The 23,255-nt window shown below is 34.2% G+C and overlaps 1 protein-coding gene across 6 annotated transcripts in view; it reads left to right on the top strand.

Annotated features, from left to right (window-relative positions):
* Positions 1–23,255, top strand: part of grh (grainy head) — a 603,835-nt gene that overhangs the window by 521,697 nt on the left and 58,883 nt on the right. For all 6 annotated transcript variants that reach the window (XM_081754667.1, XM_081754669.1, XM_081754656.1 and 3 more), the window contains exon 8: positions 6,211–6,267. In XM_081754667.1, coding sequence (XP_081610793.1) covers positions 6,211–6,267 — 57 coding nt within the window. The remainder of the gene's footprint in view (positions 1–6,210; positions 6,268–23,255) is intronic.

Genomic DNA, 23,255 nt, shown 5'->3' with positions numbered 1-23,255 from the left:
GGCTCGTGCTGTTCCATTAAATAATTTGATTAATTCATTTTATTTACATTCTTTGTTTCGAGCGAGGTTGTAGAGGAAGAAACCTTCAGTTTGAAAATCTTTTAGATTTACGTCCCATGATTATCCCGGCTAGGCTAAAGGAGACGGTGATAATGGGAAATGAATGCAATGTTGGAATGAATAAAGTGTGAGAAAACAAGAGAACCCCGAGAAACCACACACACACACACACACGGTGTTTGTTCACTACAAAGTCCACTTGGCGTGAGTTAGGATCGAACCAGGGACCCCACGCACCAGAGACGCTCTACCATTGAGCCATCGCGGGCCCTACCTTCAGTTTAAAGTGGGATCTGTAGTGACTCCAATGCTCTCCCAGCAGGAATCGAGCCCAGAATCTCGTACATCAAAGGCATGCGTAAGCCAGTAGACTAGACCAACGGGAAAGACAGGAAATCAGTATCAAAGAAATCTTACTGTGAAAACAATTTTTTATTGCTATAGTATTCTTTCGTGTTCTCGCAGTTCGATTACCCAAGGAGGAAGGAGAAGCCGATATCTTAATATCTAGACCCTAGGAGTACGCAGAAATAACTCTGATCTGAAGCTTCTTCATAAAATAGTTAATGGGAACCTAAAATCAAAAACCCTACCTCGAGAACTATCTTTACCTATCCCTTCCTGCCAAACCCGAAATACCCACCTATTTCATCTTACCCGCACCAGGTTGGCAATTTTACAGAAGTACCTATTTTGCTGTTTACTTTATTTTATTTACTTTTTTGTTTGTTAACATTTCCCTGTGTAAAATGGCAAAATTATGCTGTATCTGGAAATTTATTCAATACATCAGAAAATAAATAAATACTTTTTATATTACAATTTAGCTTTCATACTTAAATCAAGGTTTATGAGATACATAAACTCATCTGACACACATCCCCACCTCCTTTAATATATTTGACTCCAATACCCCCTTCCCCAAACTTGAATACGACCTTAATTAAAAGCTATTCTTGCATAAATTACACACTTTTTATGTTTTTTTTTAATTTCTCACTACATTTAACTAGTTTTTTTTTTCGATCTTTTTCACATTCCATTGACGCATATTGTGTTACAAATACCTTTATGCTTACCATTCCTTTAATAAGTATGCAATATCACAGATAACCTCCATAGGTAACAGCTATGGAATGAACAATGGTGAACACGGTACCAATACAAGTTATTTCTACAACTGGAGGAACATGGATATCATTCAAACAGAATCTTGCCTTATTTTTACACGTGGTTCCGAAACATTGTCTCTTACTCTGAGGGAAGAACGCAGACTGAAAGTATTTGAGAACAAAATCCTGAGATTAATATTGGGACCCAAGAGGAACGGGAATGGAGAATGATGGAAATTTTATAACGAGGAACTACATAATTTATACGGTTTACCAAACATTGTTAGGGTCATCAAATCTAGGAGGCTCAGGTGCGCAGTCCATGTAGCCAGAATAGAAGAAAGTAGGAACGCTTTCAAAGTTTTAACTAGAAGTCCAATCGGAAAACGACCATTAGGAAGACCTAGATGGAGATAGGAGAACAATATTAAGATGGATCTCGCAGAGATAGGAATACAAAGTAGAAACTGGATCCAGTTGGCTAAGGATAGAAGTCAATGGAGAGCTTCTGTAAACGCGGCATTGAACCTCCGCGTTTCATACGCCATAGATTTAGTTAATTTTTACACGTGGCACGCACAGCGCAAGAGTTTCCCTAACTACTTACAGATTCATCCGAAAATTTATCAACCCCAAAAGAAGTATAGTCTCACATTTAGGCCAAAACTTTGTGAATCGCATTAAGGCATGAGTGTCAATAATAATAATAATAATAATAATAATAATAATAATAATAATAATAATAATATCCTATGCCAATGGAAATGCCGGAAGTATTTTGAGCTACACGAACAGTGAATGAAAAACTTGAATCATTGCAGTCACAATGTATCATTCACTTTTAAAACCACCTTTTTTTTGGTTTTAATTATATTTTCCTTAATGTCACCTGATTAGTTTTTATATTATGCCCAACTTCTATATATGCGATTGTCTTTTGTTTTCTATTATGCCGATGGCATTTTTCTTTTCTTTCTTTCAAGATTGGACAAGAGCAGCGTAGTGAAGAATTACGGCAACTGATTTACACGTTCAGAGATCTAACCATGCAATCAATTTTTGTGATGGTTGAGTCTAACCAGTTGGTCCTCTACGCTGCAGGAACCAGTCCTCAAAGGAAGAGACTGGCTGACTGGAAGTGTAAAGGCAGCAGTTTTCTTATTTGCTACTATTAGCATGCCTTTCTAAGTGGGCATCATCATCTCGTGTCTTCCGACACAAAACGAGTTATTATGATGTCAATAGAGCGAGAACCACTTGGGCTTACTCTGTGATAATCTCAGAATGTTGTTGTGACGGCATCAGAGGACGCTAATTGCACAGTGCACTTGTCCGTTCAAGCTTTTTTTTGTTAAAAAAAACATAGGAACGCTATAACGTGTCTTTCTTTATACGTAAGGCAATATCCCTATTGTTATTAATAGCGGTATTATTACTGGATGTATGAAAATAAATTAGCTATCATGCAAATCTCTCCTTCATGTTTCTCGAGGAAACTATCAAAACATTTTTACACTGGTGTACCTGTTTCAAAGCAGGACTAACAAAATTTATTAGTAGAACATTGCTAATTATTCTGAAAAAAAAAATTGCTTGCGTATTCTATTTTAATTTCATATAAGAAATGAAGTTTCAAATTTCTGACAATAAAGAAGTATGTTCTGTTCTTTCCGAATGTTTTCACATATGTCTTAACTTTTGAAAGCCAATTAAATTCTGACACACGATACCCATGTAAGACTCAACTTACTTAAGCTAATCTTTAGCTCGTTAGCTCGCACCAAAATAAATAAATAAAATAAAATAAAAAATAGGTTTGATTCTTCCAAACGGCTGAGTAGCTTACGGATTGAAACTTACTGTTTTAATTAGAATTAGGAATAATTTATTTGGGCTTTCGGCATCTATGGCCATTTTAGCCCGTCTCGTATGAGGGATGACGTCCCTCGGGGATCACACTACCCGAGAAAAGGAAAGGAAAGGAAAGGAAAGGAAAGGAAAGGAAAGGAAAGGAAAGGAAAGGAAAGGAGAGGAGAGGAGAGGAGAGGAAAGGAAGCGAAGCGAAGCGGCCTGAAACCTGTGTGTTAGGTACCATCCCCGCATGTGCCTGGTGAGAATGAGAGAAAAAACCAGGAAAACCTCATTCAGGATGGCTGGCCTGAAAAAGCGTGTACACTTTTTCGACCGAGTGGCCCCACTGAGAATCGAACCCGGGACCGCTCGCACAAAAGGCGAGAGCGTTAGCTACTACGCTACACGACGCCACTTACTGTGTCGGGGAAGGGAGGATAAATTATTTATATAATCCGTTTTTTTTTCCTAATTTTCGTAATAAATTTTATATATACAGCCTTGTTCAGGGGCGTACGCAGAGGGTGGGTCCTGGTGGTCCAGACCCCCCCGAAATCCCCACTTTTTGTAAATGTAGTCTACTTTTAGGGACAGTTTTAGAAATTTTCATATAATTTAGCTTCAAATTGTATTTAGACTCCTCCGAAACTCTCTAGACCCCTCCCGAAACAAATTCGTGCGTACGTCCCTGGCCTTGCTCAAAAAATTGATCACCCATCTTATTTTAGAAGACAATATTCTGACAACCATACTTAGGAAATTCTTAAACTTTGACTCTAATTATTATAAATCGACATAGATAGATAGATAGATAGATAGATAGATAGACAGCAGCTCAGGAGCTAATTTAGGTCACTATAATCTACAAAAATCATAAATATTGTTCAACATCGCAGTGTAGTACTCTTAGAAAATAACTCTTTGATATTTTATGCAAACAAGCGTTAATACCTGTAGGTGTATATTTGATTTTTTTTTCTAAATAATTATAATGAATGAGAATAAATAATTACTGTTGTGACAAGGAAAACATACATTGAATACCTGAACTCAACTGTTGTGCCGCTTTTTCACTTTGACAAATAAACATGTGGGATGATAATAGATTACTGGGCGTTGTTGCCTATGATAATAAGACATAACATACCTTTCTCTGTAGCATCTGTCCTGTGTAAATATTTCCATCAAACTCCTTCTTGGTTGCTGCTTTACAACCGATAGGCCTCCTACTTTTTGAGAAAAACTGGAGTTCTTCCGCATGGGATTCTAGAGTTTAGTTACCAAAATAACTCGAAGAAGAAGAAGAAGAACTAATATCCTGAAAAGTTTCGTCACGTTTCTTGTGTAGGAAGTTCTGTGTCCACCTGAACTTTCGCTCCCCTTTTCCCTTTGTAACGAAAAAGAAAGAAAAAAAAACAGATATACGAGAATATTATTGCTATGACTTTTTGATAATAAATGATATTTTATTCGAGCAAGAAATATTAAAACTGGCTTTCGCGAATATGCTGAGTTTGCTTACAATAAATAAATAGTCAGCATTTTTCTTATATGACAACGTGAACATGGCATACCAACTAATATGCATGATTTCATGCTGTGATTGTCATTGGAATCGCTTATGTAGTACCAGATAAATGGTATCAAGTATAACCTTTGTAATTTTTTTTTTCTAGACAGAACTTGGTAAATATATTTATCAAAACGAAATAAAAATGTACTTTTTTATGTTAACAAAATGTAGTATATTGTAATGGTTGCCTGGCTACAGTGAAATAATATATTTTTCTTTGTTAATCTTGATTTTTCACCTCTAACCATGTATTAAGTTGTCTATATCTCTATAGCTGCGAATATAATGCTTTTTTTTTCAAGTAAGATATTTATTACAATGATAAATGTTAGTACATTAAACTCTTTAAAAATGACAGTATCTTTAAAATATATCCTTAATGGCGCAAGCTTTAAGATCCAAAAATGGCCATCACATTCTGAAACTGTGTTCGGCAACATATTCAGATTAACAAAGAATGGTCATTGTAAAAATTTGGGTCACTTCGATCACCTGTAGTGCGACATCTTCAAATTCGAATTTTACCGAGCTCAGAATTTTGTCAAATTTTTGTCCATTTTTGTCCAACCAAGAAGATTTTTTTGTACTATTCAAGTAAACGAGGGAGTGCCGTTTCAAAATTTGGCCATTTGTATCACCTGTAGTGAGGCTTGGTGGTATAAAAATCTACTAAAAATGGAGAAAATTAGAAGCTAGCTTGGATTCGAATTTAAAGGTGTCAAATTACTGGTGATCGAAGTCGCCAAAATTTTTAAATGACCCTCCCTCTTTTATTTGAATGGTACAATTTTTTTTTTCTTGGTTGGACAAAAATGGACAAAAATTGGAAAAAAATCTGAGCTAGTTAAAATTCAAATTTGAAGATGCACTACAACTAGATGGACCCACATGTAGTCGATAATTTTCAAATGTTTTGCAACGAAGTCTTCCAGTTGGTCCAATATTATTAGAAAATCTCTCAAATCTGAAGTTGTGAACAATTCTGAAGGTACTAAAACTTAATGAACAAGTATGCTTACTGTAAACAACCCTCTGATTAAATAAAAATATAATGTTTTGATCTTCATTTCATTGATATTTGAATTCTTTACGTTAAAAAAAATCGTATCTTAATTGTAGCAGTTGGTTTATATGTATGAATAGGAATGAGTTGTTATTATGGCCGTTTATGTGTGTTTTTTAATTTCTTCTTTTTGTGGCTTGTAAAACATTGAGCGATGACTTCTTTTTCTTTTGAAGACGTATTATACATCTTGAAGCGATTATCCACCGCCAGGTCTTCGTAACAAACTATATTGTTGGAGAGTAACACTGCAATTTCCAAGGTAGTTAAGCTTTGGTTTACCTCAGAGGCAGTGAAAACCATGATATACATATATCTATATACTTTTTTACCTCACTACAACGATCTTTTCTCTCTTTCTTGCACTCATAGCCCAGACCACAATGAGGTATTACCTTTAACGCTGATTGAGTCATAACACTAATGACCGTGAATTCATTATGAGCAGATGAATGGCTGTTCCGTCAAGTCTTTAATATCTTTTTCTTCTAAAAGTCTACTTGAACCTTATTGTTTATGGACTTATTTTTTTTCTTCTTTTCTTTTTTTAGATCAACGTAGCCGTTCAGTGCCTTAGTACGGACTTCAGCAGTCAAAAAGGAGTCAAGGTAAGTGCAATGAATGCATGCTTTCTTTCACCTATTCTTTTAAAACCGTAATTGTAAGATGAACGTACAACAAAACTATGCATAAATTTCAAAGTTTTTGCTACTTACAAGCAATTATTATACTACTGTTAACAATAACTGGTGTACAATATACACAAAAGTGAATTTTCATTTTGAATAGTCAGTCTTCCAATAAATTAAGAATGCATATGATGATTTCAACAGTTTCCTACTAACGGCCTAATTTAGGACTCTTAATTAGAAAAAAAAACATGTTAATCAATTAATCTCAGTCTATTGACGATAGGTGGACGATATTTCTGTTTTTCTATGATCTGAAAACGAGTTATTCACGACATTTCTTTTCTATAATTTAAAGACGAAATATTGACATGTATTCTTTTCTATGGTTCAAAGATGGTCTATTGACGACATTTCTTCTTTTCTATGATTGACGACGATCTATTGATTTCTTTTCTATGATTTAAAGATGATCTATCAACATTTCTCATTTCCTATGATTTGAAGACGATTTATTGATTTCTTTTCTATGATTTATTGACGATCTATTGACGACATTTCATTTCTATGATTTGAAACGATCTATTGACGACATTTCTTCTTTTCTATGATTTGAAGACGATCTACTGACATTTCTCCTTTTTTATGATTTGAAGATGATATATTGACGACAATTCTTATTTTCTATGATTTGAAGACGATCTATCGACGACATTTCTTTTCTATGATTTGAAGACGATCTATTGAGTCTTTGTTTTAACTCTTTATCCAATCACAAAGACCCAAGTGTCTTAATTGATCTACAGAACCAATTACTTCCTTGAAAGTTTTGAAATAGCTGTATATATTTAGCAGATTCTAATGGATTCTAACAAAATTTCTGGGCAAATTTAATAGAAGACAATGAAATGAAGTGGATTTGTTGTGTCGTCATCTGATAGATGTGATATGTTGAATGTTCGTATGTTTCTATATCGTGATATTGACACGGGTACCCGAGTTCGATTCTCGACGGGAGCTCATGTGGTTCGGATTCCACATTGAGCTGCAGGTCCACGTCTCATATAGTCTTGCTGCTTTATGGGATGCTAAACTAAAATCAACTAAGTCTATTGTAACACTTTGAAGAAACTTTGTTTTATTGTTATACTTAAAATATTGGGTTGGCAACTAAGTTCCCGCCGTTTTTAGTGTCAGGCACCCATGCTCCACACTTCTGAACTTTGCCCATCGGGTGAAGATGTTTCTCTACAGTAGTGTGGGAGCAATCCATTGTCTCTGCCAGTTCCCTTGTTGTTTGACGCGGATTTTCAGGAAAAAAGATAGTTCAAAAGCTCTTCATTGAACTCAACTGGACGGCCAGAACGAGGGGCGTCTTTGAGGTCAAAATTTTCTTTTTCGAAGTTTGCGTACCAATCACGGGCGTTTCTTTCAGCTATAGCACACACTCCATACAGAGCACAAATTTTGCGAGTAGCTTCTGTGGCCTCAGAACCTTGATTAAAGGCAAAAAGAAGGAGGTGTCGAAAATGCTCATTTTTCTCAACTTGGCATTCTATGTTAATGATCTGTAAATAATAATAAAAAAAAAGTATCTTAGTAACAACGAAACACATATTTAGGTAGAACAATATAGTCTCTTTCGATTGATGTACAACTTCGTGCCAAAAGTATTTAATGCCATAAAGATAATTCCAATCTAAAAAACGGCGGGATCTTAGTTGCCAACCCAATAGTTCATATTAAAAATTGTCTTTTCTAATTTAATAATCTCCAAGGTATTTTGAGTTGTTACAAAAAAAGTCGAAGAAGTAATATCGACTTTAGCAATCAAAAGTCTCATATCAGAGGTCGTCGCACTTGTCTACCTTCCAGTCTAATGGGTGAAGGAACCCAAACATAGTGTGTGTGACATGTGGAACAAATATCCATGTCATTTTAGCAATTCTAACTCGAGAGAAGATTGTTTCTATTTCACGACAGAAAAAGAGAAGAAAGAGTCGCTTGAAGTTAAAACAAAATGGGTGTTATTAAAAAATAAGGTTTAGAAGGAGAGGGGAGGGGGAGTGATGTTCTACTTCTGTCGTTAGTTGTAAATAATTCACACACACATTCTCATATGGATGGACATAAATGCACGCTCTATTAGCAGTAGTAGTAGAAGCAAGGCCTCACATCTCCACCTACATTGAGACCACGAGGGCTCTTGGCACAACAACAGGAAGTGGAGGCATAATAAAAATACAATTGACTTGCAATCTTAAAAAACAGAGGCGAAATAAACAAATAAAACCACAAAAAAATGCTACTCCTTTTTAAGGCCTTCCTTTCCTACTTGCATATGCTTTGCCATATTTGTCACGCGATTCTTTATTGTTCTTCTGCAGGGGATTTTGTCTTACAGTTCTGGTCAGCGCTGCCATCTTTTACTATTCTAGCTTTATTTTTATGTCCTTTTCACAAACAGATATTTCAAGAAGACTGTTGAATTGTGCTATTAAAATTTGTCATTTCAATATTTACTATTGAAATATCGAAATGACAAATTTTCAATAGTAATAAAATATTGAAAATTTGTCATACATACATATATATATATATGACAAATTTTCCATTTGCGAGTCTTTTTTTTTTTCAGGCAATCAATCCTGGGGTGAGGTTTTCCTGGATTTTCCTCATTCACACTAGACAAATGCCGGAATGGTACCTTTCAGACCGCTTCCTTCCTTTCCTTTTCCAGGATATTGTGCTCGCCGAGGGACGTTATCCCTCATACACGACGGGATAAAATGGCCATAGATGCCGAATGCCCAGAAATCTAAAATCCTAATTCTGTTTCGAAAAAAAAAAAGTTGGGGTTGGAAATACTTTTGTGATCTCTTAACCCCTTTGAAAGTAGTAATCTATAAAAAAATGTGATTATTAATAATATTTGTATTTTAAATTTATAAGGTTATAAATTTTAAGATTAATCAATTACCCAGTTTAAGACGTTACAAGCTTATTTTAATTTACTATATTAATTATATGATTAAATAGATATGTAATTGTGGATTTCCTAGGCACGGTATTAAATATGACATTGTTCTAAAATATAATCAACAGATTGTGGATATTAACAGCATCACGCTTATCTAAACAGCTCTTTTTCTTCTATTCAGATCCGTCTATCACTATTACAATAGTTTGGATTTCTTGTATCTACATAATAACATTTCCACTTATCAGAAGAATTTTTTTCCCAAACTCTAAAAGTATTGAGTGTCATATATCAGGAAACAATATTAGTTATCGTTTAACGGAGTTAAAATTATTTAGTTCTTGGATATGTGGTACCGAAACCCTGTTTGTCAATCTATCTATCCCTGCATCTCAGATATTTAATTTCCAGCTTTTGGTATTATTGCTTTGTGAATCATGGAAGGAAAAGATATTTACTGCCGCATTTTTGCTACTGGTATAGCTAATACTCTAGATAAGTGAGTTAGAGCTTCGGGTTAATATATGTTTCAAATAGTTTAAAGATATTTAATGATTCGTTCTTGGATATTAAGACCATATTGCGGATTAAGTTAAGAGTTGTCTCCGTTTTTTAAAATAAAAATTACGAAAATATACAGGAGAAATGGGATAAGAAATTATGATTTGGAGTTCTTATGTCATGTTTAGGTGTGCACGTTTGACACTCAAGTTACGTTTAATACAAGAAAAGATATGCAAAAGTGGGTACTATTTGCAAGATGCGGAAGATGGCGGATCGGTGCGTGCAATGTGATATTTCCGCATTGAGTTTTACAGAATTATATAAGAATAATGAAAAGAATATAGGCTTATTAAATCTTTATGAAAACCATGGATTGCTGATTTTAAGTGATACTTGAAGCTTCTATGAGAACCTGTTCTACTCTAAAGTCTTACCTAACCCTAGCCTAAACTAACCAAACCTAACCTAAACTAAACTAACAATTTTTAATGTTTTAACGGAGTTTTTGTAGGTTTGAAACTAGAGGGCACCTCTAAAATTTAGCCCATATTGCTGTTTTAAATGTAACCAGTGCATAGCTAATGTATTTCTTTTGTAAAAATCATACATGTCAGGTTCGATCCCAGCTCGCGCCAAGTGAGCTTTGTGGTGGACAAACACCGTGTGCGTGGGTTTTCTCTTGTTTCCTCCCACTTTCTTCATTCCATCATTTTATTCATTTCTCATCATCACCGTCTCATTTAGCCTATCTGGCATAACCATAGGACGTAAAACTTAAAGATTTCATTTCATTTCATGTAAAGTAATGTCGGCCATTGTTGAATGAATTCGTTTTGCCATCTTTAGCCTGTAGTGATAGCACATTTACAGACCAGATATAGGAAAAGCAACTATTTATACTAGACTATATGTGGAAATAGTACTTTTTATGTCAGTTGGAAATCCTGACAAGAAGTAGCATTTATAATTCACTGGTCAGTCACGAGATTTGAGACACAAGTACCTTCTCAGCCGGGGGTCGTTTTCTGAAAAGAAAGAAATAAAAAAAAAATCTCCACCTGCAAACCAACGAATGAACGGTTCATGCCTGTTAATTCATCCAAAACGCGATTTTCGAATGGCATTGCTGCAAGGTCAAACGTGTTGAATAATGTCACCATTTCAGAATAAGGAAGAAGAAGAAGAAGAACTCATGGGCATTTTAATTATATGCGTGTCTTCAAAATCAAATCTACAATTAAGTACTACCATACTGTTTTTGGACGTCCTTCTCGTGGCATGCAAGAACAAATTCATGAATTGATACAAGGAGAATTTTGCTGCCTCGTAATAAGCATACTGGAAGTTTTTAAACATGATTTCTTTCATTACTTCGAAAGAACGGAAGATAATGTAGAGAGGAACTGTACCATATATTTTTACAGATTCTTTACACGTAATTGCGCTTTTTAAATCTTCCACTTCAAGAGCATTGAAGTCGTACATGAAAATGTGTTTACTTTCTTAGAAGGTTTGGATTATAATCCTATCCATTACGACTCTGGAACTAAGATAAATAAAAACTTTCTGGACCAGATTTAATACAGCTAAAATAATGTTACCATTTCAGCAACTTAATGTTTTTCTCAAACAATCTGGGCCGCGGTGGCTCAGTGGTAGAGCGTTCACCTCTGGTGCTTGGGGTCCCGGGTTCGATCCCAGCTCCCGCCAAGTGAACTTTGTGGTGGACAAACACCGTATGCGTGGGTTTTCTCGGGGTTCTCCCGTTTCCTCCCACCTTCTTCATTCCACCATTTCATTCATTACTCATCATCACCGTCTCCTTTAGCCTAACCGGCATAACTGTGGGACGTAAAACTCAAAGATTTCATTTCATTTTCCTCAAACAATCAATCAGTTGTTGACACTCGAAATGTGGGTATGGCGAAGAATGGAGAGAATTAGTTGTTCGAAGAGGAAGAGAAACTGGTTGGGACATTGGTCCAATAAGGAACTGTATCATGAGGGACACGTTAGAGGGCATGGTGGAAGGAAAGAGAGGGAGAGGGAGAAGGAGACTACTATTAATGGACGATATGAAAACAGAAAAGTCGTACGTGAAGAGAAGAGATTAGCGGAAGACAGTGGAGTATGGAAGTTTCTCAGTTGCGGCAAGTGAATCGCCAATAATGGCAGAATACCTATGATGAAAGAAGCTTCTATGCATGGATTATAATGTATCATGTAACTGAAATATAATCATATCAAACTTTTAATTATGACATTAGCGAGATGACGGTAAACATTATGGTTAATGGAATATGACAAATGAAAGAGTTCATTCTGTTAGAACCAGGCCCATAGCTAGGGAATGGCCAGAGGGTCTAAGCCCCTGACGACCACCTTCAGCTTCCCTTGAAATTTTCAATTGTTTGTTTGTATTCTGGAGTAGCCAAAGAGGCACTCAACAAGAAAAGATCATTCTTAAGAGGCCGCATCACGGCGAAATTAAAATATCGCGAATTTTACAGTAATTATGTGATATCTTCAAATAGATAAAAGATAATCGAAAAGTGGAACAAGATCGCCCTAGACAACATTATTTTACATGAGATACCGTAATCACAATTCACTGATCTGTTTTCTATTTCCAGCCATTTAGAAAATCGGCATTTATTTTCGCGTTTCTAAATGGCTGCAAACAGAAAGCTACTAGGTGACTCGTGATAACGGTACCTCATACAAAATAATATTGTCTAGAGTGATCTTGTTCCACATTTTTTATTATCTTTTTCCTGTTTGAAGATATCACAAAATAACTGTAAAATTCGCGGTATTTTAATTTCGCAGTGATAAGGCCTCTTAACTGGCAGGCTTAATATTACCTAGGTAGACTAAGGAAGAAGCTGTCAGGTAATATATAGGAAGTATTGGACAGGGCCGCTTTTCCGCTTAGGCACGCTAGGCACGTGCCTAGTGCGCAAAAATTGGAGAGCGAAAAAAGAGAAAAAATCAAATACGCTGATGCAGAAAATGTCCGAGAGACGGCGGTGGATAATGGAAATACTCTCCAAAGGTTAAAAACAAAGAAAGAGAAAAGAGTAAAGAATTAAGGGAAAATCCCTCTCGAATCAGAATTGGCAAAGTAATAACTGAAGGAGAGGGGTGCTCTGGAAATAGTGGGGGAGGCGTAACAATTTGAAGTGCTTAGGGCGCCGGGGAGGTTAAAAACGGCCCTGCTATTGGACAGTATGGTTCTGAGACTTGGACAATACGGAAGTTAGTATTTCGAAAGCTTCGAAATGTGTTGTTGGAGAAAGAAATAACAAACGAAGATATTTCAAAAAAAAGTGTAAAAGAGAAAGGAACCGTTTTACGCAGCATATTTCGTGAGAAGTCTAGTTAGATTGGAAACATCTTGCAAAGAAATTATCTTCTTCATATTACCATAGAGGGAAAGATGGAAGAAAAGTGAGGAATAGGAAAAACAATACAACTGATGGATGATTTGGAAAATAGAAGAAAATACTGGAAGTTTAAAGAAGAAGCTGCAGATTGACAAACGTAGAAGAAACAGTTTCAGAACCAGATCTAAGGGAGAAAAAAAATCAACTTTTAATCCCAGGCTGTTCCGACAAGAAGAATACATAATAATAATAATAATAATAATAATAATAATAATAATAATAATAATAATAATAATAATAATAATGCATATATAATGTGAACTCAAGTCAGCTCTCCGAAAAAAATGTTCTCGCCCCTCAGCCCTGTTTTACTGTTCTGGCTACGGGCCTGGATGGAACAAAATGTGTTTTTTTATATACTTCATATGTAAAAAATGCAATGTTAAGCAGTATATTGTATCTGTTATTATCTGTTACCTCCTAACAGCGGCAGAAAACCCCTAACAATGCCATACATGATTCTAACAGTCACACACAATCCTTAACAATGACGCATGATTCTAACAATGACACACATGATCTTCCTAATAATGACACACAGCCCTATCAATGACACATACATGATCCTAACAGTGACACACAGCCCTAACAATGACAGACAAACCCTAAAAATGACACACATGATTACAACAATGACAGACAACCCCTAAAAATGACACACATGATCCTAAGAGTCACACAGTGAACCTCTAACAGTGACAGACAACCACTAACAATGACACACACGATCCTTACAGTGATACGCATACTTCTACCGGTGACGCAAATTAAAATGAAATTTGTAACAAAATTGGCCCAACTGTTGCAAAATATTGCGCGGCTCCCAATCTGTAATTAAATGCAAAAAAAAAAGAAAGAAAAAGAAAAGAAAAAAGAAAAAAGAAAAAGAAAAGAAAAAAGCACATTCTCCACGTTGAAAGTGTGTTCAATATTTTATTTTAATACATTTCGTTCTGCTGTTTGATTAACGCACAAGGGACTGTATTTTGTGGCCGCGGCCCATCTTTTTGGAATCACTAGTCCAGTAAGCTATATCAAACAGCCAAACAGATCAAATCAGATAGACTTACCGCTCCAAAAAGAAAAAAAAATTCTTTAATAATACAACTACATAATAAAAATGAATGATTCAACAGGCTTCTCCATCGATCTTAATGTATTTTATATGGTAGACTATGATCTTCTAATGGATTGAAAGTTTTTAATCATTTTACACTGACAAGCAGGTGCTTTCAGTAAACAATACAGTATAAAGTATACCTTGAATGCTTTTTTGAATAATTTTGCTGCATCCAAAAGTCATAGTGTTATCTGACTCATCCTTTTGTTTATCCAGCAACGAGATTATATTCATGCCTTGCAGAGTGAAAAGGTAGATGCTTCTCGAAATAAATAAAAAAAAAAAAAAGCACGAGCTTCAGACGTAATTTTCTCCCTTGTACCCAATATTTAACCAGAGGCAATATAGATGGATTGACGGATAAAAACCAGTCTCCAGCCGGTATTATAGGCGATTTATAAGACGTAAACAAAAGGAAAAGACGACTGCCAAAGGAGATTGAACAACAGAAAACGTATCTTTCTTTTTAAAAAAAATTTAACTGATGTGTTGTATATATTTCTTTCCGATAATACTTATATAGGATTCGGTACATAAAGGAAAGCAAAACCGAGTTTCAGTTCTTGTTTCTGTACAGGAAATGGCGAAAGTTTACAGTATATACACAATCTTTCTCGTAATTTCGTACCATTAAGTGAAATTTTGTCTGGGTAAATGTGTATGTATATTAAAGCAATTTTAAGAAAATCTTCCTCACCATGTAGAATACACAGTGTAAAAACAATTTCACAGAACTTTTTATATAAAAAAAGAAGCTTAAGTTACTTTCCGATACATGTACGATCGTACTCAGTGTGTAATTTTTTTTGACAAATTCTTGTAATAAACAAATAAATAAATAAAAAATAAAAAATTGGGATCTATTACATAAAATGTACACCTCTTGTAATACAAGTGTTTAAACAATAAAACTTTTATATTTGTGTGTACAGTTGTACATTACACATTACAAGTAGCACTACTTTCATTTACAACAATTTTGTAGTGCAGACTTGTGTACTAACTAACTCTATGGCTTACAGAACTAGAAGGTATGCATTATTTTTAATATAATATTGCACTATTATTTTTAATATAATAATGGAAAATATTAACATATATAACCACAAATTGCTTAAGAACAAGGGAAACTATGTCCAAAAATAAGAAAGAAAAAGATTTTTTTAGAAGACTAGGAAACATGTTTTACAAACAAATTCAAGCGTTATGGAAACCTTACTAACTATTGTAATATTATCTACTTATTACAACTACAACCAAAAACATATAAGCAAACATTAAGAAGTATATAAATAACTTAATTATATTCAACATTAAAAATGTAAAAAAAAAAAAAAAATCTTGTTTAAAAATGGCGGCTAAAGTCAAATATAACTTTATGTAACTTGAGATATTGTGCAAATAATAACTGCACAAACTTTACTAGTGATCAGTGAGTGAAATAAGAGTTTATCTACTGCCGTGCAACAACATACAATACAGCATAATTCGTTCAATTAGACACTTGTATAATCGTCATGGATTTATATCCACGACTTCAAAGAATAAGTGATAGAAACCATCTACTGTCTGAAGTATGTTATCTCACCAAAAATTACAAATACAAGTTTAAAGATCTTTGAGCAATTTATATAAATACCAAAATCATTTTGGTCAAATGAACTAATAAAATGCCCACTATTTTTTTTTTTTTTTTTTTTTTTAAATAAGTTAAGCATGTGTGTGTGTTTTTAATGAGATTTTGTTTTGCTTCAACCATCCGAGGAAATTTCGTGGTTACTCTCCGAAATTGACCCTTTCCCCTGTTGAACTTCGATAGGAGATAGTTAGAAGTAAAAGACTCGTGTTGCTCAGGGTGTGGCGGAAATAACCTGTCACATGACGCAGCGGTGTTCTCAGAATGAAGACGTCCTGGGGTTGAGGTATGATCATGGATAGTTCATTCGAAACACTGCAGAAAAAAAGAAAATGACGGAATGACCCGATATAAATCCGTGAATATTAATAAGGCGGATTCTTGTGAATTTACATGTAGGACAAATCGTGTTTATATAAGGACTACAAATTAATTTAGGTAACCTGAAGATGAATTTGTTAATCACAACGACCTAGAATGGAAACAGGTTATCGGAATTGCTTTTCAATCTGTGTTTTAAGTTTGATCATAGTCTTGTAAGCAGCACATTTGGCTGGGAATTTTCAAGTTGTGGTACAAACTAGATCCTGCATATGAAATAGTTAAGGTTATTCCTTTGCAATTCAAGAGTTTTGAATTCAAATCCAGCGATCACAGCCTTTTGACGCCTTATCTAATATATTTTTTTAAGCATAACCCTATAAAAAAAATGGATAGACAGTGTCTTCAATTATAAATACTGTCCCTGCTTCTTTATAAAAATGGTTTTTCATTTTTACTGCAATGTTTCCTCTAAAAAATACCAACAAAATGAATTTTGGAACTTTCTGCTTACCACTGGATAGTCTTCAAGTTACGATAATGAAAAATGATTGGTCAGAATTCATTAAAATAGGATATGTTAAGCTATCACAAAATCTAATTTTCTGTATCCAATGGCTCTAAACTAAACAATAACTTTAGGTTCTGTGATTGAATTCTGAATATATTTTTTTGTTTAATATTTTTTCATAAATTTTTGTGGACTTCGGAAGATCATGTAGAAGAAATACACTTCCTTTTTTTTTATACGTTCGTGAGATTTTGTTCATAGCTTCTGGTCTATAACATTAATATATATGCAAATACAACGCATTTTACAATTTGAATCATAGTTGTAAATGTGTCGGAACGTGAAAAGATAATTACAATCGCAGGCTATTTTTAAAGCAGAGCTTCCTACTACCTCTTGGCGAATGTAATTCAGAAGTTTGCAAAAAAAAAATTTTTTTTAAGCAACTATAACACTTTTAATATCGTAAGTCTGCAAAAGAGTATACAATCTATGGCGATACACCGACATTTTACTTGGATGATGGTTTCCGTCACCCTTATTTTTGAATTTTTCAATCCCAATTTCTTAAATATTAATTCAAATATTTTCCCAGTTTACTTACGATTCTAGTTCAAACGTGTAGTTCCGTCATTCCAAAGCCATGTATGGTCACCATTTGAGTACTTTACACATAATTCTTAGCTTGTACTGAGAAATGCAGTTTTGTTTTAAATAAGTGTAAACCTTTTTTTTTTTTTTTTCTTTCTTCGATGCAGTGCAGTGTGAAAAAATATTTCCTTCACCTTTGAATGCTGATTATATCTAAAGTAAAGTTTAAGCATTCACCTCATCAAACACTGCATATGTAAACCATATAATGTAATATGTATCAACCATAAGAAAGATTTACATAATACAGTCCTGTATTTTTTTTATACGTTACGTTGAAAGCATCATATTATATAAAGTATCAGATTTTTTTTTCGTTGTGAGTAGGATTTCCTGAGATTCAAAAGAAAAGTAAAAAAATGAAAAGAAGAATTCTGTAAATCAAAACTATTGAGAAGAAACCTCTAATTCCTTTTTTCTTCACTTCTCACAAGTTTAGAAGAAAAAAAAAGCAGAAAAAGAGAGGTTGTCATGTTCTATTTCAACGTATAACAATTTCCCTCACTTTTTTTGGTTAAAAAAAGTTTTCTACAAAGAAATGAATACCCACCTTTCTCTATTTTTTAAAAACTTTTTCGATCCCTTGCAACGCTGTTTAACATAACAAAAAAAAAAAAAAAAATGGTCTTTTGACTCTCTAACAGTGGTTTTCGCTACCCGTAACTTCTTTGGATAAAATGGTGGAAATGGGGGGGGGGGAAGGGGATGTTAACCTTTCACTACTATACCGTGAGAGAATATACTGAAATCATTTTTTCTGTTTAAAAAAAGCTTTAGAAATCCAGAATCTTAAAAACAGAAATTGTACAGGGGGATATTACTTTGATACAAAATCAAAGATTCTGGGAAGGCTATTGTTAGAACACCGTATGTGGGAATATATTTTATAATACGGAGAATAGAGGAGATACGAGAAAATTAGCCTTGTTCGCGCTTGCACTTAAAAAAAAAAAAAAAAAAAAAAAATACAAATCTTACCTCCTGAATAACTTTACAAGTAAAGAAAGTAATTTTGTACAATTGCTCAAACCCTTTCTCTGTTTTTTTTTCTTTCTTTCTTTCGGTTTCTGATTGAATTTTAGTTTTGGAATAACTTATATGCAGACATTTTTATTGAAAAAGAATTACTGTTCCTTGTCCTGTTGATTATTTGAGAAGAGAAGCATACCCTTGGTTCTTCCCTTGGGAAAGTGTCCATCTGGATTGTCTTCTACGGGAAAAATTCTAAGCCCTGTGCGCCAATGTTACGCGTCAAACAATTTTCTATTCATGTGGCTTAAAAAAAAAAAAATAATAATAATAATAATTACATATTTCAACAGCTCCCATGCTTTATACAAACAGATTAAAATAGAAGTGTTTATATTTTAGCCTTTCCTTCAATCATTAATATAATTATGTATAGCTATAAATTATAATTACATTTGATTATTTTTATATTATGAATCCATATGAGAGATGAGATGAGATGGAAAATTCTAAGAAAATGTACTCAAAAATTAGGTGTTCGTCGTATTAGAACAAACTTGAGGCCTTAAATATACACACATAAACCGTAACTCTATTTATCACGACTCTGGAACTCACTTCTGACCAGTACAACTAAAATACAGTGTAATGGTTTCGACAACTTAACGTTATCTTCATCAGACACTAACTGAAAGAGATATCTTCACAGCATGGAAATATAATATGCTCTGAATATTCTATGAGTATATATTTCTATGCTCTGAAGATATCTCTTTCTGTTAGTGTCTAATGAAGGTAACGTTAAGTTGTCGAAACTGTTACACTGTATTTTAGTTGTAATAAATAAGTATTAATTAAACTGGTCAGAAGTATTAATTGTTCACATAATAACCGGTCTAGAGTTCCGTAAATGTAATCATTGCAGTCTGCTATAACGTAACAGATATTATTTTATTATGCCGTCCTAGTGTCTGAAGAATGTTTTCTACACTATGTAATATAACTAGATGGGTCTACTGTACGAGTAAAGTAGAGGTGCAGTGGACCCTGTCATTGTGAAGGATATGTGAAAAACAAGAAGTTACATTGCACAGAGAATGGAAATTAAGATTAGGGACACCGTGTATACAAGGACTGAATAATTATGATATCATTACAGAGATAGTCATGTATGTACGTTGTACGGTATGCTGACTCGCTCAGGTATATTAGTTATTAGGTATATTAGTATCTCAGATACTTTAATTATTGATTCCTAAATGAGCCTTGCACTTTCAAGCTTTCGACTCTCTGCTAGAACCTTGCTCACAAAGGATACAAAATAAATTAAATCAAGAAAATAAAAAGGGATGGACTGAACGGAGAAGAGCGGTGCAGAGACTCTTCCTTTCATCAATATACAAAACGAAGTATCTGCACTGGTCCTCTCCGGTGATTTTCTTTTATAATTTTATATGTCTTACTTTCATTTTATTCTCTATGAACAAGGATTCAAGAGGGAACCGAAAGTTTGAAAGCAGGAAACTTATTTAGGAATCAAAGATCGAAGTAAGATGATTGCACACGTTAGTCAATCCTCCATCATAAGGCAATATTCATTTTTTATATGTGAAGAAGCCAAAGCAAAGAAATGATCTTCCTTCGATTTTCACAATGGATATGAGCTTTGTCATACGAAATCAGTTCTACTCTTTAGTAAAGCAATAATATCTAACATACCACGGCTATATATACTCTAAGTGACCCTACTTATGGTAAAACTAGAATTTGAGCTTCGCTACTTTTCCGTTTTTCTTTCCTTCTTTTTTTCTTTTTTAATAAGTACTTTACTGATCGCCTTTGTACTTTGGATTGTAATCTCAAAAGCAGAACACTCTGTTGGAAGAACTATCCATTTGATTTATCCTCTATCTATTGCTAACATTTATGTGTCAGTTATTCTTAATATTTATACATTTCCACATATATTTACGTACAATTTTCAAAATATTCATCGAACCTGATTAATTTGCTTTCGTCCTTCAAGTTCAAGAATGTATGCAAGATATTTCAAAACAACACCAACAACGTTTGGAAGATGATTCCTGACACCAAGATAAAAGGTATAGACCAACCTGGGTGCACAAATGCTTCCTTTCGGGGTTATAGGCTGCCGAAAACATTAATAAATAAATAAATAAATAAAAATAAACTTTAAAGGTCCATAGCTCCAAAACTATGGGACCTACTGTAGTCGAGTCAAGACTTCACTTATTAACTAACATGTGCGCTATCCAAAAATACATCTTTCAGAATCTTAAGGTACTCACAAAACAATTTTTATAGAGGGAGTTTGACTACGGCCTATGATATAAAGTACTCTCCAACTACTGCCTTCAAGTTTCTTCTTTCATGTTTTCAACAGCCTATAACTAAAAAAGAAAGCATTTGTGCACCCAGGTTGGTCTATAGCTACCTTTCGTTTAATCTTAGTGTCAGGAATCACCTCCTAAACGTTGTTGGTATTGTTTGAAACACTCTGTATAATAAGAGAACAAATGTGTTTGTCATAAACCATAGAATAAATGCAAGATTTAGGACTAAGAAAAGATTAGTGGATCTATCCATTCTACGTTCCTTAAATTTTGCCTTCCGTGTGGCCGTCTGTTTGCTATATCCATGTGACACGATCCTCGTCGTGCTTTCCATTCCCAGTGGAGGGAAGAAAATTTTTGATGTTAACTCAGCATTATGAGTTAAGAGGTGGAGAATTCCCGTTTATAAAGCCAAAGATAACAGCGATGGAAACCGCTGTACTGACTACAGATTACCAAACAATAACAACAACAAATCTGTGCGCCTAAAATTTAGTTTTTAAACTTTTAAACTGTGTAGTGTGCATTTATATTCGGACTATGTGAGAATATTAGATAAAGCTCAAAGAGAAATTATTGTGATTTTTTAAAACACAATTGCAGTGCACTGATAATATGTTGCTTGGCACAAAAATGTCAACATATCTTGTGTGTAGTCGCTTCTTCTTCCAAGTGCTTTGTTCGCTGGAACAGGTCTTTGCAGTGCGTTGCTCTGTGGCTTAATTCTTGTGAGTGCAGATGTAACCGATCATTTCAGAGATTTTAACGCATGTATGAACAGACATAATCTGACAGCCGCATTCAGGCAGAAAAAGTCAGGGTTGACACATTGCAAAAGAAGGAAGAATTGAGGTCTGCGAACAAAAACTTGTAGTTAAATGTGGTCTCGTCACACATAACATGGCACTCTTGTTCATGTTTGATTAATCCGCAGCTGAACGAATAATAATCTTTACAAAAAATTGCTTCAAAGAAAAAGAAAATAAACTTCTGATAGGAGAAATTTTTACTGTCTTAAGGCTAGGACGCCATGTTAAGAATCCAGGCTATTATATTTATATGAAGAGATGTTTTTGTTGTTGAAGTGAAGATAAATTTTCATGTTTTGTTTTCAGTGATTTTAATATCTATACTTTTCGTAAATAAAGTTCTAATACACATACTCTGTAGATGCTTGATGTGAATCTTGTTGATTAAATAGCTCTCTCAATATTTCCAATGAGAGTTCAAGACCCTATCATCAGGGTTTGATGGGTTATCTCGAACTCCCGTTTTAGTACCTTTTTTTCGTTTAATACCAGTTTTTTTTTATGCTTACTTTTAATTTAGATTCTTTCTATATAGTGCGTGGACATCCCTGGCGTCCCTGTTTTTCTACAATGGTTTTACTTTATAACAATATCGATTCAGGCGGGTGAATTCAGTTTTACACCCGCGCCATTTTGGTTATGACCACGTTTTTTAGTGCAAACAATTGCAATGTTTAATGCAATTAAATTACATTCTAACAATTTTCAGTGCAATAGTCGACTTAGCTACCAAGGCTGCGACTTGTTTTTTAAAATTAAACCTATATATGTGGTTACAAGCATTTTGTTTACAAAGGGAAGTTACATTTTCGCCTTAAACCTTAGTATATTGAAAAGTCCGATAGTAACAGAAATTAGTGAATCGTCCAATTTAAATTTTTACGACATAACTGGAAATATTTGTTCAAGAATTAAAATTATTTTTCTAGCTTTTCGCAAAAGGTTTGAACTAGGCGAAATGACATTATTGGTGCAAGCTGAATTGAAGAGGATATCATAAATTTGACTGTTTCTTATTTTGCTGAAATCTCAGCTATTACCGTACCTTATTCTAACAAACGTGCATTCTATTAGCAAGTTTCTAGTTTTATTAGGAAGTTGAAGGGCTGTCATAAATGCACCTATGTTTCACAAATGTGGTTACAAATTTCAACAATTGGCACTGAGTGCATTTTCTTTCTTTATTATTTAATGTTCATATTCGTTGTCTGCAAAAGTTTGTTCTTTGTGAATATATCCTTTGATGCACATAATTTTGGCAGTAAATTTTCCAAAATTTTGTACTCTTAAACTTGACCTGCACTTAACGAATAGGGTGATAATTAACGGTATGTTTAGAATCACCCGATACGAATAAGATGTTCCAATTACCGGCGCAGAAAGACTCTACGTGAACAGAAACCCATTTGTCTTATTCTTTACAGTGTCATTCACCGATTCTTTTTCACAAACAATTATTATGCATCATAGCTTCCACTATCAACGTTTAAGGTGACCTTTGATAAACAATGACACACTCCAATTAAATGAAAGAACCAGATTACACACGCACGCATCATAACTTTTAACACAATGATAATGTTGTGACAACTGCAATTTGACATTTATCTATTTTTATTCTTTTAAAATACTAACTCTGTTATCACCAAGTTGCTATTAGTATTTC

Source organism: Thermobia domestica, chromosome 1 (genome assembly GCF_964235325.1).
Source record: "Thermobia domestica chromosome 1, izTheDome1.hap1.1, whole genome shotgun sequence".
NCBI classification, from domain to species: domain Eukaryota; kingdom Metazoa; phylum Arthropoda; class Insecta; order Zygentoma; family Lepismatidae; genus Thermobia; species Thermobia domestica.
Note: the sequence above shows the minus strand (reverse complement) of the source record. Positions and strands in the feature narration are given on the sequence as shown.